General features: G+C 36.9%; 1 protein-coding gene across 1 annotated transcript in view; it reads left to right on the top strand.

The window, feature by feature from the left end:
- The window catches only part of ELP4 (elongator acetyltransferase complex subunit 4), a 130,637-nt gene that overhangs the window by 15,774 nt on the left and 95,656 nt on the right, over positions 1 to 19,207 (top strand). Inside the window, exons 3-5 of the mRNA XM_010147123.1 lie at positions 394 to 525; positions 5,609 to 5,748; positions 14,136 to 14,220. Coding sequence (XP_010145425.1) covers positions 394 to 525; positions 5,609 to 5,748; positions 14,136 to 14,220 — 357 coding nt within the window. The remainder of the gene's footprint in view (positions 1 to 393; positions 526 to 5,608; positions 5,749 to 14,135; positions 14,221 to 19,207) is intronic.

The raw sequence follows: 19,207 nt of genomic DNA, 5'->3' as shown, positions 1-19,207 counted from the left end.
ATTATGCAAGGAACTCATCTATTCTCAGAAACAGAATAGTTTCGGGGATCAACCTTTAAAGAAAGATATAACCGAAAAAAAAAAAAGTAATATGGATTCTGCTCAAGATGTGTTGTTGGTTCAAAGTGCAGCATACAATGTGATATTTCCATTCTGCATTCCCTTATATGTCTGTAATTCATTTTTCCCATAATTATTATTTGTTTTTTTCCATGTTCAATGTTAGTAGGAGCCAGGCTTCAGAACAGCTATTTTAATCAAGTTTTGTTACAGATTTTACAACTGTCCATTATATTAAGATTACTGTATAAGCTAACTTTTTGGTAGGGGTTGAAAATCTGAACTCCTATTTCTACAGTGGATAACTGACATTCTTTTTCCCTCCACCTGTAGGAACTCCCAGCCCCTTTGCTTGATGATGCCTGCAGAAACGAATTGCGAGAAGAAGCAACAGCTGCTAAGTCTGAAGATCTTCAGGATTCTATGAAAATAGCCTGGCGCTACCAAAATTTACCAAAAATGGAGGTAACCAGTATATCATACATTTTTTTCCTTTTAGTCAAAATGAATTTTCAGAGCAAATGTTTTTCAGTAGAATCTGGACAACAGAACTGCTAATGGAGAGTGTTACAGTATTGCCTCCTAAGGGTAAATTACCATACACCACTGTATTTTTGTATTACTGGAGATACAGAGAGAAATGGAATTGAGAATTTGCAGGAACTTTAAACTTAATGCAGACAGTAATTTAAAAACATTGAAGTACCATGGGATTTTTCAATGAGTATTTTTAAATTGAGACGTCTTTCTATGAAAATTTGAATAATTTGGTCACTAACAAACTTTACACAAATTTAGTTGTACACAAATTACTTAAATAGATTTACTTACTTAAGTACTTACTAGGTCTCTGTAGTGAAAGTGCTCTGTTGAAGCAAGCTGTTGACCTGCTTATCCATGTGCATAACAACTAAAATAACCACTTGAGATTATATCAGCTTCACTGTCACCAGTGAAACTAATCACTGGGCAGGAAGAATATAAGAAACGAGCCCAGTGGTCAGTCTTTCAGAGTTCTTAGTGTTTTGTAAGTAATATATCTCCCATGGCTTTCTTATTTAATCCAGTGGCACAACCAGCCTTTAATAAAATTACAGCATTTTTTGCTATCCAGAATAAAAACTTGTTTTGTCTATACATTTTAGCTTGCATTTATAAATTCTGGTTTAGATGTAGTGATAACTGCCTAGTAAGTTCAGTCGTATCCTTAAAAAACATAATTGGAATGTGACAAAATGATCTTACAGGGCTTGGCATGTTTGGTTTTCTGTGAAATTGCACAGACATGGCTATATAGTTGTGTCAAAAAATACTTTTATATGGTGACATGCCAAATCAAACAGCCTCCAGGGAAATCCTATAACCTCATCAATTTTATTATTGCGGAGCTTGCTTGTGCCACTCGGAACCATCCCCAAAATAATTTGTCTGTTTTAAAATCTAGCAGAATTCCTTGTCCACTGAAATGGAAACAATTGCATGTCCTTATTAAGCAGTGTGCTGATGTTCTAACAAAACACAAAAACATATGAATAATCCAGTTAGGTGTGTGCTTATCCTCTGTCACGTCATAGAAGTAATCACTTCGTCCACTAACACAGTGTTTCTCTACAGTGCATATGTACTTGTCATGGGTTGTTGACATTTGATTATGCAGGATAGAATAAAATGGTCAATCTTTTGTGGGCTGTTTTTGTTGTTACCATTTTCTCTTTCTGAATCGGAACCTGATCATTCTGTGTAGTTGAGGTACGATATATTTAATGTATATGTTGTATTTATAATGAAAATTAAAATTTGCAACTAAAAGTCTAATTCTTAAGCTATCTATACCTGAAATTTCTCTAGATATTTTAATTAGTGAAAAACAGTTTCAGTATTTTATAGTGCACTCATCATAAATTTTTGGTGCTGTGATACATTAGATTTGATTGGTAAATGTACTCCATTGAGGAAAATTCCGATGTTGCCTTGCAGCACCCTGGATGTTTAATACTCTTAGTACTATGATTTAATTAACGGCTTTGGTTATGATTTCTTTCTTTAAATAAATAAAAATAATGTTGAATAAAATTTCACAGCATATTTCCCAAACTGATTGAACTAATAAACTAGTACGTTTTCAAAAATTGCTGTCAAATAGCTTCAAGTATGAAAGAGGGAAAATAGCTTTGCTTTTAACTAGAACTCTAAACGTTTTAGCAGAAAACTTTTCCATCCAATATCTGGCTTCACATGAACTAAGAATGCAGAGTAAAAGCTGTCTTTGAGGTATTTTTGATGCCTCATTTACTTTTTATTTCTAAGTAATAAAAGAGGCTTTAGTTTATAGCTCAGATATTCCCTTCCTATTTATTAGACCTCATGTAGACTGTTGTTCTTTATATTGGTACTCTTCATAGCTATCACAGGTTCTCTTTACATATTGCATATTCCTTGTACATCAGAAAAAAGCAGGTGCTGTATAAAAAAATCTGTCAGAATAACAGGTCGTGTTGTGCTAGATGTGCTTTTGCCAGTTTATTTTCATCTGTATCAGAGGTTAATTTAATTTTCATTTAAACTTTTGAGTATATGGATAGTCTGCTTTGCAATGCAACACTGTGGGGTTTTTCTTTTTTTTTTTTTTTTTTTTTTTTTTTTTTTGAATGAACTGCTTATGTTCTTGGGGCAATATATAAACTGTCACAGCATGAAATCAATTTTCTGCCTTGGTTCATCCCAAATCTGAGATTTCTAGCACATTAGTATTGCAATTAGAAACATTAACAGCAGACGGTGTTATAAAAGCACGCTCTGTTCACTGACAATTTAGTGTATTTCTCCTTGTGCAAAATAGGAATCCAGGAAAGAACAGGCTAGAGCCTCCAATCCACTAATAAATTTATCAGATCAAACTTAAGAGGAATGGAAAGTCTCTGCTTCGCACTCTCCATGGTCGTTCTGCTAAGGCAGATTATTCATGCTTACTTGATTCAGGTAGGCTTTTTGCAAGCTTCCCCGCTAAGCCTGGGAATGCACTACATTGAGGCCTATCTATTCACAGGCTTCTGACATAGACCGAGCTTTTATTGCATGGTGTTTTATTATAGCCAAATCCTAGTCTCCACCCAGTTTGTAGGCACTGTGCTTATTCTTTTGAATCAAGAGAGGTTATCACCTACCTTAATCCATGCAGCAGGGTGGATTAAGGACACCAATGTGCCTCAGGATTCTCAAAGAGGATCCTGGAAACTTCTTGTTTCTTCTTTTTTGCTGTCTTTACTAAACTCTATTGGGCCTCAGTAAGGATTTGCATCTGAAATGGGCAACCTGGAGCTTTTCTCAATGAAGACATCAGATCAAAGTTCAGTTAGTCAAGGCCTTTCTAAAACATTGAGGGGGCTTGGAAGTACACAATAAAAAGATGAGCTCTGGCAGAGATTGCAGTAAAAACATTCTGATCTGTAATCCGGATAAAGAATAGATTATAGGCCAAAGAACAGCCCCTGTTTAAATTGCTTTCAGAATCCTTGTTTTAAATAGAGTTACATTTTACATAAAAATATTTCGGTTTTGATAGATTGTTATGTTTTGTTGGACTTCCTTCTTTAAAAATCAGGTGCTGATACATAAATGGTAACACTGACTTTGTTGAGGAAAAACTGCTCTGCCTCTTATGACTAGATATGCATGAGCAAATCTGTGGGTTTTTTAAATTAAAAACTAATGGGTTGTTTTAATGAAAAGCTTGGGGTTAGTTTGGTTATTCTATTGTTCTTGTATATATTGACCTGTTTAAAAGAAAAATCCTTTTATAGAATGTTCTGAGTTGTTACAGAACCTACTGAGAAACTTTTGAAGTTACTGCGGGCATTTCTGGTCACTTTTCAAAACTAATTCCATACTTTCAATTGCAGAGAAAATAGCATTTCAGTTTACCTACCAATCCAAGCTCCTCTTCGGAACCTTTAAAAGGCATTCTGTTCTGCAGTATAAAAAGTGTCTTCAACATCTTACTTTCGGCTCTTACCTTTTCTGCCTCATCTTCACTACTGTTGAGTTATTTCATTATATTTTAATACTTTGATCATTTAATATGTGAGGTGGCTGTTAGCTCTTCTGGATGATTCAGCTTAGCAGTACCTCTTGGAGTTGGGAGATGGACTTAAAAATTACTTAAAAATATTGTTACTCATTTGTGCACTGTACAGTGTACAATTCGGCTGCTGTGTAGGCTTAGGGTAGTTGTCCCCAAAATAAACTAATAGGTGATGTTTCTTTTGACCTGCAAAGCTGCTGTAAGAGGTCTAGGATCCAGCACCTTTCTCGGTCCAGGCATCTTACCCATTAGAAATATTGTGGTTTTGATTACATTACAAAACTTGTTTAGTTATTCTTTTTTTTTGGAAGAGCTAGAACAGTTAATGAGAGATAATCTGATCCGATAAGGAGCACAGTGGTGTTTGGGCCATAACATAAGATCAATTTTGATATTTCTTTGGTATCTGCTGCTACTTTACAGTATGTACATTAAAAATACTATCTAGTGGTTTACATTTGTGCCAAGTGTTTTCTTTCCCTGCATAAAACTTACATGCCTTGGAGGTTTACTCTGCTTGACGGTTCTTTCCAGGATAGCTTTTCTTTTTAATGGGAAGGGTAGACAAGGTGAAGAGCAGTTTTTGCTCTTCATCTAACAGTTCAATTCCTGCAGCAGACAGCTACTACATGCTTGAATACTGCATATTAAAACAGTCCAAGGCTTTTTAGCCACGTAATAATTCAAATCATGTTGAAGGTTGCATGCCATACTCTTATCAATGTGGAACAAAAGTATGCATTCATTTCGTCTGTTTATTTACTAGGAAAACGTATTCAAAATGTGTAATTCCTTCTATGGTTTATATTAAATTTCAGGGGCTTTATATACCCAAAATTGAGAGTTGATAAAAACCTATCTTCATTATAGTAAACCATGGTTACTGTGTGTAATGTCTGTGTAATGCTCAACCTGCTGTTTATTCAAAATTCCAGAAATTAAAAGTAGTTTTTAACTATTTCCTCTTTTTTCCAATTCTCTATTAAAATCAGATATGTGAAGAGGCAGTGGCATAAAGGCACTTCCTTTATGACCACTTCTTAGTGGTCATAAAGGAAGTGAAACATTACTTTAGTGAAACAAAGTGTTTCTTTGGTGCCTTATAACTCCCAGATACTGAAAAATCAGTTAGGTGGAACATGTCATGGTCTGCACATGTCATATGTCTGCCCTTTGGAAATTTGTCACCATATGTCTAGAACATGTGCAAAAATACATTCTTAAGTATCTGACTGCAGTTTTGTGATGCAACTTGGAACAGTAAGGGTTGATTTCTGCGTGAAAAATTCACATTAGAGAATGTCAACAGGGGATCAAAAACTTAGTGATAAATGTTATAATGTTCTACTTGAAGCGTATGCTGAATGGGAAGAACCCCCAGAGGTTTCTTTCAAGTGTATTGCTAGGGATTTTTTGTGGGGTTAATAATTTAATAGGTTATTGTAATTACCATTGTTGTTTCCACAGGCCAGCCCGAGAACATCAACAAAGTTTGGCCATTATTATGATGTCTCTAAAACAATGTCTCCAGAACAGTTTCAGCCCATAAAATGGCACAGTTTTTACCTTCCTGAAGAACTGTCTTTACAGAGTAAAGTGAAAACATGGTAAGTCGTAATACCACATGATTCAATTGTGTGTCCAAATTTTGTCTTCATATTAGTAGTATTTTTTTTTTCCTTCTACACTTGGTGTGAAAATCTTGTAGCCATGCATGGCTCACGAGCTGTTCAGCTGTGGTTCTCGTGTCAGTGCTATGTGCCACGACTGGCCACAAAGCTGCTGTAGCACAGAGACAGCTCAGTATACTGCCTCCCCAGCTGTGGGAGGAAGCAAGCTGCCAGGGACAATTAAGGCAGACATTACTAGGACAGCCTAGGACACAGCTGCATGTTCAGTCCAGCCCAACTGACAGCTGAGTGTGGGGACTGGGGAAAACTGTTACTGTCTGTCTGTAAACCACTCCCTGAGCACCATGCCCCATCAGCTTTCAGAGATGTGTGTGTCAGGTGGCTATCAGGCTTAGGAAGATATCCATAAAGTTTTTAGGGCTAAGAAAACAGGCCACGCTTGACCTACATAGCTTAGAATGTTGTATCAAATTAGTTTATTATGTGTCTTTTACTTCTTACATCCTATCGCTTCACCTAAGGAAAATAGAAAATACTGTGAATAGAATTACAATCACTAATTATGTCTTACACAACACTCCTAATTCCAGAGAAAATCATAAACTCTTCTCTGACTGAGTTGTTACAGTTCATGTCTATCAGTAATGGATTAAGGAAGACCAAGAGAAAATGAGTGACAGTAACAAACACACATATTAGCCTGTAGCACACATATCCATTGTGTCTTTCTTGGAGACATTTCAAGTCAAGTGAGACATCAAATATGGGCTAGCAGTCTCTTTGTTAGGCCCAGTCAATTTACATAATACCTAGTTCTATAGATCCCTATGTATAGGGCCAACTACTGGAAGTAGTAGTGCCATACGCTTTATTGTGATTGATTTTCATTACAGTACGCTCAAATATAAAAACTGAGATTTATGGAAGAATCATAGAATCACTAGGTTGGAAAAGACCTTAGAGATCATCCAGTCCAAAGTGCAGTATGAAGAAGTGCAGTATGAAGCACCCCACTTAGAGCTGTAGAAAAGCAAAAGCAAAGCCTCTTAGTAATTTGTTTCTGTGTTACGTGCACTTACATTTTATTCTTTCTATAGTAAATATTTGAACCAACATTATATATTATGTCTTTTGTTTTGATTTGGTTTTTTAAGGGGCAATTTACTTCCCTTTGTGTCTTTCTCTAGCTAACTAGAATGTCTCATGACTGTGGTCGTAATTCTACTAACTATATGGCTGTCAAGTATTTGTACATTTTACATTAGTATAAAATTAACTCATATATAGTATAGGAAATGGACTTTAACTTTTATGCATTTGATTTTATAAGCCCTGCTTAACACTGATATTTTCCTTCTGTGTTATCCTGATAAAAGTTCCATCATTCTTACCATGTGAATTCTATACTTTTTTCTAGTTTTAATCTAACAGAAAGATTAGATTTAGTTCATTTGCTCGGCAAATCTGTAGAGCAGAGTGATGAGGTCAGGAACATGATGAAGCACTGGCACAGGTTGCCCAGAGAAGCTGTGGATGCCCCATCCCTGGGAGTGTTCAAGGCCAGGCTGGATGAGGCTTGGAGCAACCTGGTCTAGTGGAAGGTGTCCCTGCCCATGGCTGGGGGGTTGGAACTAGATGGTCTCCAAGGTCCCTTCCAAACCAAACCATCTCATGATTCTATGAAATTAAGATGGATTTTGGAAGGCTTATCTCCTTTTCTTCTCCCTGCACCCCAACATGGTTCTCCTTTGAGAAGCCACTCCTGAGGAAATGAAAGAATTGTATTGTTGTGAGTAAAGGCAGGTGTTGGGGTAACAGACAACCACCATTCTAAACATTGTTCTCTTAGACCACAGTGCAGTGTGATAAGGGACAGGGAGGAACAAAGAACACACTGGGAATAATGAATGCTCAGGCAGAATTCTGTGGGAACTGTGAAGAGGTGTGTACGTCTCTTTCTTCACTCACACTATAAGTCTTCTAACTTTGATTATTGTCTTTCCTGACCACAAACACCACTGGGTTTGGATTACCTATATAAAAATGTTGCACTAGGTCAAGGTTAAGGCAAGGTGGGAAGAAGAATTTTTCAGAATTGCAGCCTCTGAAATAAAGCTCATTTCTCTGTAGAGAAATGGAAGATTTAAGCTTCCCATAATTACAGTCATTCTATTTTGACACACATTTAAAAAATACACTGAATTAGAATTTCAGCTTCAGTTTGTCAGTGTTGTATAACTGGAGTTCTTAAAAATTATGGAAGTGGAGAAAAGCTGCTTCTCCCGTTACCTGATTGCCAAATTGATCTGCACCTAGCACAGTTAATATCAGCAAACTGGACTACCAAATTTGTGTAGGAAAGAACAGGTTAGAAAATACATAAATGTTTTCAAGCTGGGACCTAATGAAGTTAATTGGAAAAACATAAAGAATTGTCAAAGTTCCACAAAGTCAAAAAGGCCAAAGCAATGCCTGTCTTTAAGGAGAAGAAAAGTGAAGAAATCTGCAGGATAACATTAGTGGTCCAAAAATTACCAGTAAAAATAATATAATCTATTTTTAAGATTCCAGGGTAGTTTCACCCAATATGTGTTTCCTTTGTTTGCTTATGGGTATTCAACTGGGGTAGAGTCAAAAGGCTCTAAAATAAAATGGGAGATATTCTCCATTGATAAAGTCTGTTATCATGTCAAAGGAGGGACATAGACTGGTTTGACAGTTTTCTTTTTGTCATGTTGATTGTTAAATCCTTATCTTCTAAATAAGCTGTCACTGAGTCACAATTGAACCTGAGTGAAGTACCAGGCTTTATCCCACTGTTGGGTCTGGTAATAGTCTAGTACCAATTTGTCTTGTTACGTATCCTCAGCAAAGGGAATCTTCATTGCGGTCCTAATGTCAAATTTGGGGAAAAGTGGAAGGAATAATTGCATGCAGATTAGATAACAGAATTGGAATTCAAAAATATTTAGGGTGTGGATCCGGAATAAACTATATGGAATCCAGTGAAGACATGCAGTATATCCTGCTAGTAGGAATAATTAATTGAACAAATAAAGTATCTTGGACATAAATTATGTTGGCAGTGTTGTGTGATGACTGGTACCAAAAAGCATAATTAAAAAAGCAATGATGTCATAAACTGGAATTTAATGTGGAAGACATGCCAAGAAAGCTGTTCAGTTTTTGATAGCATCCTTCAAGAAAACTCTGGATCAGTTAGAGAAGGTTGTGAAGTTGGGTGTGCATCTCAAACTGGGCTGTATGGCCCGTGACGGAAGAATGGAAGTCCTTACACAAGTTAAAGCAGAGGTTTGAAGCACATTAAAAACTGACATCCAGAGGGTATTAACTCTGTTGTCTGCTGAAGGTAGGACAAGCAGTAATGGGCTGCAGCTAACTGCAGTAGCAGAAAACCAGGCTGGAAATAAGGAGGTATTTTTCTAATGATTAGCACAAGAAGTTGCCTTGCAGACACAGGCTTGGAGTATTGTAGAATCTCCATCACTGAAAATTTCTAAGGACAAGTTAGGTAAATATCTGTCAGAGCTGGTTTAGATGTAGTTCATCTTGCCTTGGGGCAAGAAGATAGACTACCTGACCTCTTGAGGTCCTTTTCATCCCTATCTTCTGTGATTCTTTAATACACATTAGTCACAGTGTATTAAATCCAATACTAAGTATGAATGTTACCAATTATTTCATTGCTCTCAAAACATTTGTGCTTTCACAGAAACCCAACAGGCTTCTGCTGTATTTTTTACAGATACTTTGATGAAATTCTGCAGGAAGCATTCTTTTCTCAGGAAACAAAAACATGCTTACAATCCTGTCAGGATGATTTCATTACAGAAAGTTTATAAAAGGGGAGGGAAAGGATATTATTTTGTTGTCATTACTGTTTGGAAAATCAATACAATGCTTCTGGCTTCTAAAGATAACTTAAGTATGTCATAGAATAGTAAAAATTTCTGTGCTCTTGATTAACTAGACAGTGATAGTCAGAGTTAACCCTTCCATTGGGAGCCAACAATTTGTATTAGAGCTCGTCTTTGTCTCATGTCCCCCGGGGAGCTTGAGCTAAGCTCTTTTGCTCTGTTTTACAGTGAAGTAGGAGCATGGACATGGCTAGTTAGCATGCCTCCACTTAGAGGATGTAATTCCTTAAACATAAGGTTCACAGACCATGGTCTTAGATGCGTAGCTAAAAAACACCTGGTGGCATAGTGCTACTTTCCTGTATAGCAGTGCAATATCTCCGTAATCTACTAGGCTGACAGTACCACAAAAGAAGTACTAATAGCCTGGCAGGAACTACACTATAAAGAAAAAGTTACAAAAAGTTACAAAAATTACTTAAAATTCAGAGATCTCTAAAAATGGGTGATGTTTGTCTTTTGTTCAATTTAATTTATGAAAGCTGACAAATCTTCAAAAATACGGAGGCATTTTTAAGAAAGAGGATACTTCATTATTGAAATGTTAGTAGGCTATGTATTGTGGGATGTTTGTGAAAGATTTCATGACTTTCTGATGAGTACACTTTGCAAGATACGTATCAGTAAAGACATTGCTGAATGAGATTTGTTCTTCAGTCGTTTTTTTTTTGAGTGCAGACCAAAATCAGTGGTGTGGACCTTTTTTTTTTTTTAAATCTAAGAATGTTTTGCTTTTGTCACTAATACTGTGGTTGAGGAGGAAGTGGAAACTGATAGTTTTGCCTAGTATATGATTTTCCATAAGTAAATGGTATTGTTGTTGATGGGTGATACCTCTTTACAGTATCGAAAGTCACAAAAAATTAGCAATTATCGGGGGGACATTCCCTCTTCTCAAAATGCTTCCACATTATTTTAGCTAGCTTGATCCATTCTATTTGTAATGTAGCAGAGTACAGCATGGTTTAAGTTCAGGCTGAAATAAATTGTTACAGTTCTGCAACTACAGCCATTGAAGAGGCACCTTAAATTACGTAGTTGTCGTGGAAAGTGTACCTAGGCCAACATACACGTTCTATACTGAGGTCACAAGATTTATGTTCTGCAATGCCAAGCTAGTAATGGTTAAAGCAGAAAATATACAGGAAGAGTAATGTACCCCATTTTCCTGTACAGTTTATACTCATTCCTAACAGACACAGTGAGTATAGTGACCATGTATTGTCCAATCCTTTGAAAAACAGCGCTGCATCTATTAATGAGCAAAGGTCCTATGTTCATAATGACCTAAGAACCATGTATTTGAAAAAATGACCAACTCTTCTTGATGCTTCTAATTCTCTAGCATTACATTAAGAAACCTATTTGGTTTAAACTGTTCTCCAGTGGCTGAACTGCTTCTGTAATTGTAGCTGATGTCTGTTGCAAGATAATTACAGTGCTTCCCTTGCAGGATCAGAGATGGGAAAGCTTTATCTGTGGCAGAAACTCTTGGCCCTTTTTAGAAATCATGTGTATCTATCCATAAGTCCCTCTCTTCCTATCCACACAAGCATTTGGCTTTTTTATGAACCTGCAAGGAAAGGAGATTCGTTGCCTGATTAGACAGAAGTAAGGTATTGACTGGCCTTTCAATATCAGATTTGGAGGTTATATACGTCATTTGTTCACATTAAAGTTTAGATCGATCTTTCCTTGCTTTCCTGTGTTTCTGCACACGTGTGTGTATCTGCTCTTTGAGAGAGGGAGATGAGGAGTACTGTGTTTGCTCTCCTTTCTGTAGTTCTGGTACCTGATGGCTAAAATAGATTACAGGGTCGCCTTTTGGATAATCACTCAGGGTGGGTAGAAGTTCATTGCCCCATGAAAAACACTGATTGAAAGCAGATTGGGAAATCAGTTCTCCTAAAGGAAGTAGTAAATGGGACTTGGTGTTTGGTGACAAAAGAAGGCATAAACCACTTCTTTCTTATCTCATTATTTTTTATGTTAGGGAAGAGCAGTCACGTCCTGGCCCTGATGCTGGGACCAGGTTAACGGGGCTGTGCAGCTGACAGCAACTGTTTTCCAGTTGTGGTTGCTAGGATATTCTGGTGTCCTTTTGGTGGCATTGCTAAAGCTGGTACTTAACAGGAAGGCAGAAATATCCTCTGTGATAACTCTGTGCATTGCAGAAAAGGCTTACTTTCTATCCCACTTACTTCACTTCTGTCTTTGTTGTTCAGTTACAATTACCAAAAAGAAAGTTTGATAATCAAGGGAACTAAAATAATTAAGCTGTAGTTTTTCAATATTGCTCTTAAGTTTTGCCTTAAGAACGTATGTGCTTTTGAAAAAGAGAAACAAATCACCTGGAGTCTAGATTTACCGATAAATTTAGATAAAACAGGTTTAACTGTCTTGCCTAATGGGGTCTCCTTATACATAATAAGGCTATTTGTCATACTCCTGATAGCCTAACCTTTGTTAACTGCTTAGAAACTATCAACAGAGAAGTCAGAGGCTCCGTTGTAACCGGGATACCTTCTTGCCAGCTCCTGCTTTATCCATTACTAAATTGCTAAACAAAAAAAAGAGTAAAGAAGGAATTGTTTAAATTCATTATCAGAATTAAATAGTGTTGAGTAACAAAGCCAAAAAAAGACTGGAAATTGGAAAATAAAAAATACCTTATTTCCTTCCTTAAATACTATGACAAACATTGCCAGAAGGGTAATGCAACATGGTTTTATACTGTTTCCACAATATTTTTCATGTCCTTATTTACATAGCATGGTTAAAATTCAAGTAAACCATTAATATTTTGGCCAGGACTAGAAGAGCACCTGGTTTTACTTTTCAAAAAAAAAAAAAAAGTGCATTACATTACTTTCTTTAATTCTTTCTTTGTTACAAATCTTTTTTTGATGGATTGTTTGTTTTAATTCTGACAGGGTATGGACAGGGTATGATGCTTTTTTCCTGAAGGAAATGTAGAATTCTGAGTTAAAGCAATGGTGTAAAAGAGAGATATTTGCAACTCAAGTGCTTCTCAGAAAAGTTTTCTTCTGTACAAAAGTATGAAGGCATGTTTATTTAGGCTTACTTAGGTATTCATTAGTAAAATATATTTCAATAACATTTTTGGCTCTTTTTAAGTAGCAGAAATAGTTTCATTGATGTTTGGACCAGGTGATCTTTCAAGATACCTTCCAATATGGGCTGTTACTAGACCAGACATATAAAATGTTTGGAGCAAGTGAGAACATTTTTAGAGGCAAAATTTTCAAAATACCCTGTCCTATTTCCCAAGAAGTACACAAGAAGTTTGAACCCACAAGCCTGGATGGTAATTTATGAGTCTAGAAGGAAATGCTGTAGCTAGAAAAGATGGAAGGGCTTAAACTCTCAGCTGCAGTGAGGAACCTACATCATCCAGACACACAAGGCAGTATGCTCTATGGGATTTAGAAAACAGTATGTCTTTCTTAAAAGTGAACAACTGGCTTGCTTTTTTAAAGTAAAGATTAGGTTTTTCTGTCCATTGTATGTGTTAGCCTGTGGACGGGTATCTGAAGAAGTGTTTTGGACCTGCAGGAACTGGACTTTCTAAGACTTTGACAGGGCGATTTGCTGATCTTTCATTTGGTATTAAGTCTGCTTGAATCTATTTTTAGCTGCCAGGTTTTTTTTTATTATTATTTTATTTTATATTTTCTAAATAATTCATAGAAGAAATTCTACCTCAGGATTCTGTGGCCATGCAAATAAAGCAGAAATCACGCCTGTAGTGTATGGCTACCAATGGAGCCATTGCATAGCAGAATGTATCTTGTACTCCGGTGCAGTACCAAAAAAAAATAGAACATATTAACTACGTGAACTTCTTATTGTAAAAATGTTTTCTTTTTCATTTTTGTTGGGTTTAATTGTTGTAGCGGTTGTATGCATGAAAGTTTTTTAGTAAACTTTAGTTTTAGTCGAAAACTTTAGGTTTTGACTTTAGAAACTCAACTCTTCATCATGGTATTGATGAACAGAGTATTTGGAGTACAAGATTGTACTTGGAGTGACAATTAGTTAGATCCTCGTCAGTTACAGAAGATTAATACTTTCCTGTAATGGTTTCAACTTTAAGTTGGTACTTTAAATCATTAATCTTCTAGATGTAAGTGAGCCTGACATAATTAAGTTATCTTAATCTCTAGAGGTTTTAGCTTTCACTAGATGTCTGAGCACTGAACTAGTTAACATGAAGCAATCACAACTGCTTATAATGTCAACTTTATTCAAAGAGGGTTAGGATTTTTCTTCTCTTATACATTTTTCTATTTGACACTTTTGGACTGAAAGCTGCATCTGCTTATATTTGTTTTTAATACAGCTGCTAGAGACATATAGGAGAGTATTAAAATGTGTTACTAAACTATTTCTTCTTACCAACAGTAATATGAACAGTGCTTACACACGGCTGCTGCAGTCCATTCAGAAGATCATTTACCAGGAAGGGTTTGATGGCTCTGATCCCCAGGTACCGAAGACCCTCATACATTCTTATAAGGCTGTAACTAACATTATTTTCTGAATTTTCAAGGGTGGCAGAAGGAGGTCTTGGACAAAATAACAAGTAAAGCTGTTTCTAAGCATTGCTAAAGTAAACAAGCAAATTAAATAGTGTGGTTCATATTTTAATGTGCATTTGGAGCTTTTATCTGTTACAGATATGTAGACAGTGTGAGAGAAAACTATAAACCAACATTAGTAAAATGTGTATTCTGTGCAATTAGCTAATAAATGGATTGCCAAATATAATGTAATTTAGGAAAACACATTTTCTCCTACATTATGTTTTTTTTAAACTCTTGCTTTAGCATTGATGTGTTCAAAATTCTTGAGACAGAACATTTACTCTTAAACTTTAAGATATTTTCAATGTTGTTTTAACTGGAGTGGCATGAATTTTTTAATTAATTCAATGGTGTGCATCTTTATGTAGTGAGCATTGAAACACAAGTAAAGAAATACAAATGCTGTTTCAACCTTACAAATCAAAACAGCTTACCAAACTCCTAAAGATCTCTGTCCTCCAGAAATCATGGTGTGGGTAATCAAGAACGTTTTCAGCGTAACAACGTAGGCTGAAAGCCCTATTCTAATTTGAGCAGTGCCCTATCTATTATTCTTTCTCATACTCAGTAATACATGAGTCCTTTGGAGTTGATGGGGGAAAAAAAAATGTATATATTGATGCTTAGTTGATAGGTAATTATCTTTATTGTTGTAGAATAGAAACATTACCACAGTAGACTTTAATTAATATAGATGCCGGAGAACCTCAAAGGGTATAATACAAGACTCTGCACTGTTACTAGTGGAAAATCTCTAAAATCCCCTTTTGCAAGGAAGATGATGCTGGAATGGATGTTTTCATGTCTAACAGTATGTTTTAGCAACGTTACCTGCATAGAACACTTGTGTGTTATTTGTGCTCAGTGCTTGGCTCTGCTGAGATTTATGGGCAAGCTTGCCTTCCCTTCGGTGGCAGTGGCACTGCCAGTCTGGAGTAGTAAATTGGTCCCTGACAGGCACCTCTCCCCACTCGCTGCAGTAGCCATGGCAACAGGCATGTCATCCTACTGTAGGGTACCGTGTGCAGAGATGCTCTTCCCGCACAGTGACAGGTCCTGTGGAAGCCCAAGAGCTTGCCGGCTGCAGAGAGGAGCGCCGAGCGAAACACACACCCTGCCAACCTTCAGCCAGCAAACAGCCTCCTACTGCAGAGATTAGGCTGGTGCTTCTGATTTTTCTTACAAGTTAGGGCTGATGGGAAATCAGCACCTTTCTATATTCCTGAAAATAAAGGTTGGCAAGAGTCAATATTTTTTGATTTTTTGCATGCAAGCAAGGAAAAATTAAACAACGTAGGGAGTTATTTTCTGTACTTGCTGTTCATTGCTTCAAAATGCCTTACTAGTGTCAGTAAAGCAACTGAACTCAGACAAATTTATTTTTGCTAAATGACGGATAGGTTTCTGAGGTAAAACTTTTAACAGTTTGAAAGAGAGTCCTTTTTCAAGCCAGTTTATCCATCTAGAAAACCATTAGTGCTTGCATAGTTGTTTCTGTTTCAAGGAAGATAATGCATATGGTCTCCTGGAGTGGTATCTTTCTTTTAAGATTCCTCTTTTCCCCATGCATCATCTTTCTTCATACACTCAAAAGTTGTACATTTAGAAGCAGTAATGGTAATAATAATACCTCTTAACTACATTCAACTCCAGACATATTTTTCTGGCCCAGAACACACCTTGGATCTTTTTAACTTCCATATCTATGAGATATTCTCCACTCTGCTACTCCATATCCCCTTCTGTTTGCTGAGACTTCAGAAGTACTTTTTAAGTAGCCAGATAGGAAGACTGTAAACTAAGGAGCAGCCTGTATTCTTCTGGACCTGTGTCCTTTCCTATGTATAATAATAATACAGGCATCAGAGAAGTTTGTGCATGTATGCTCTTCCCCTCCAAATAATCCTCTCCCCCTTAGGTGGGTCCTATTGACAGTGGCTTTCAGGAAGTTTGAAGAAAACTGCAAGGGCCAAAATGTAGCAGGGAGGTACTGAACTTTCAAGAGACTTAGTTACTGGCTTCAGGTAGATCCATTAATCTCTTTCTGTGAATGACAGAAGCTGATGCCATTAATGCTTCATTTTTCATACTGTGAAGGATAGTCCTTCCAAAATCTCTTGACTCTGGAGGTCTAGAAATGTGTTGCTTGTTGCATCTGGGTTCAAAGGAAAACTTTAACCAGACTGGTAAAACTTTCAGATATTTGTGGCTACTTTTTTCGTGTAACACTTTTTTGGTATACTTTGGAGCTCAAGTTGGGCGGCTTTCAGGATAATAAAGTAAGAGGAGATTGGCTTTTTGTTTGCTTGGAGTTCATCATAATCAGAATTCTTGCTGTCAAAGCAAACATTGTTACAAAAATTACATGAAAAACGTAAAAGATCCAAACAAATGGGAGTATAAAAGATCTAGTGATATATCTCCAAAAAAAAAGTTACCTTACTCTGTACTGCAGGCTTGTTGGTATAGAGTGTTAGACTTACACTTATATTTCAGTTATGGAATAAGCCGTTTGTCAGGGCCTTGTGGTCCTAACAGAATTACAGTGGTAGAAATCCAAAGCAAACACATCTGATATTATCTGTGTGTGAATCGCTTTATCTTTTACAACTCTTATGATTTAATATTGTGAAACAAGCACCTGTCATCCTTTATCCAATAAGAGAACTGATATACAGTTTTTTCTCTGTGTGTTGTGTTTACTGATATTTTTCTCATTGCAGAAGTTTCTGTCAGTTTTAGGTATGTTTGCTCTAAAATGAAATACCAGAACACTTTGTCTGCATGATCAATATCCATTACATCTGGGTAAAATAGTTGTATTAAATGCCTGATACTCTACCATTGCTTAAACACACATCAAGAAGTGCATGAGTCTGCTCTGATTAGAAATCACTAAAGAATATCAGACTAGCTTCTATTTTTCCTATTATTTTTAAAAGTCTGAACATCCAAGCCTAGCAAATATCTTACAGAGAAGTCAAATTGTGTTGTATTATCCTGTACTGTTATCCAGACCTTCATAAGGTAGTGTAAAAAGTTAACTTGACATGAGTAAAGCCTAAAATCCTGCAAAGCCCGAATCTGCCAGTTAAAACATGTATCACTTTCACAGCGATTGTAAGCAGATTGGCAGATGAACTCCCTGTGTAAGCCGTGAGAGTTGGATAAATGCAGAATCATGTGGTACTAACTCTGTTTCACAACTGAGGGTCTGTATCCCTAGTATGGAGAAGGAAGTATTTATAAAAGTAGCCTCTTGTCAAAACCTTTCCTCTGGATTTCCAGAGCAGCTCTGGAATGTTTTGTGCTTGATAGTTACTGCTCATCAGTTTATCAAAGCACTTCGTTGTAATTAAAAGTACCTGGATGCTTTTCTTTACCTAAACTGGTATTTTTATATAAATATATGCATATATGTGTATATATATATATGTAAAATATGTATAAATGTATAAGATATGTAGAAATATGTATATATGTAAAACTGCCTTAAAGTATGAACTCTGAACTCTAGAAATGTATCATCAATCACCTTGCACAGGAAGTCTTTCAACAAAGGTGCTTATTGTCTCTCTCAGATGATGACAGTAAATATACCTAAAATCCTTCTCAATGATCACCAGGAAAGGTCACATCAGATAAGCAGAAATGAGATTTCTGATCAGGAGAGATGACGTTTTAGTTTTGCTTAAACAAATTACAACTCTGGGTTCATAATGTTCCCCTTCAGAAGAGGGGCTTTATCTTAGCCATTGCCTGTTAGAAGCTGTTCTGCCACCGTGCTGCAGGGCAGCAACTTTTGGGTCGGTAACACCAGGGCAGTTTAGGATTTTACATGTAAAAACAGCTTTGATTGTAGTACCCAGTAGGTCACTAAAGCAGACCCAGAAACACTCAGTTCAAGGACGTTCAGAAAGGTGTAGTCCTGAAGAGACGGTCTGCTGATGTCTCCATCAGACTCTTTCTCCATAGCTGTGGGTAACCCGTCCCTCGTTAGTTGGAGGGAGCTGACAGGAATGTAGATGATACTTAATGAAACTTTGAAAACAGTGGAAGGGCCTTGCAGTGGTGAGGTAGGCCACCAACCCTGGGCACTTCGAACTGGCAGAAAAAGTGAAACGAAGCAAACAGGCAGAATAGGTTATGAAAGTACACAGTAGAAAGTTGAAAATAGAGGGAGAAGTTGTGTTTGCTTACTCTCAGGCCCTTCCTTAAAGTTGGGAGAAAAGATTCTTTTGCATGAAAGGACATGAAAAATTGTGGTATTTTTGTGTTTTCTGTCAGACTATACTGACATTCAGCTGATTACAAAATGCAAATTAGCTTTTGGTATTTCCTTGCTCTCTTGCACTTCTACTTGCTTATCAGACATAGAATGATATCCAGTTAGTGAAAAAAATGCTACTCCATTTGTAATTTTTATCAAGATCCTCTGAGATTATGCTATGTTTACTTGAACTATATGATTATTATTGTTATGAATTCTGTAAATTGTACTTTTTTAAATTTAAAATCATAGAATCATTTGGGTTGTAAGGGACCTTAAAGACCACCTAGTTCCAACCCCCCTGCCATGGGCAGGCCACCCTCCCACTAGACCAGGTTGCTCCAAGCCTCATCCAGCCTGGCCTTGAACACTTCCAGGGATGGGGCATCCACAGCTTCGCTGGGCAACCTGTCCCAGTGCCTCACCACCCGTTCCATGAAGACCTTTTTCCTGATATCTAATCTAACCCTCCTCACTTTCAATTTAAACCCGTTCCCCCTTGTCCTGTCACTACAGGCCCTTGTAAAAAGTGTGTCGTGTGTGTCCCCCCCCTTCCCTGTAGGCCCCTTCAGGCACTGGAAGGTGCTATAAGGTCTCCCCGGAGCCTTCTCTTCTCCAGG

Source organism: Eurypyga helias, unplaced genomic scaffold (genome assembly GCF_000690775.1).
Source record: "Eurypyga helias isolate BGI_N326 unplaced genomic scaffold, ASM69077v1 scaffold7012, whole genome shotgun sequence".
NCBI classification, from domain to species: domain Eukaryota; kingdom Metazoa; phylum Chordata; class Aves; order Eurypygiformes; family Eurypygidae; genus Eurypyga; species Eurypyga helias.
Note: the sequence above shows the minus strand (reverse complement) of the source record. Positions and strands in the feature narration are given on the sequence as shown.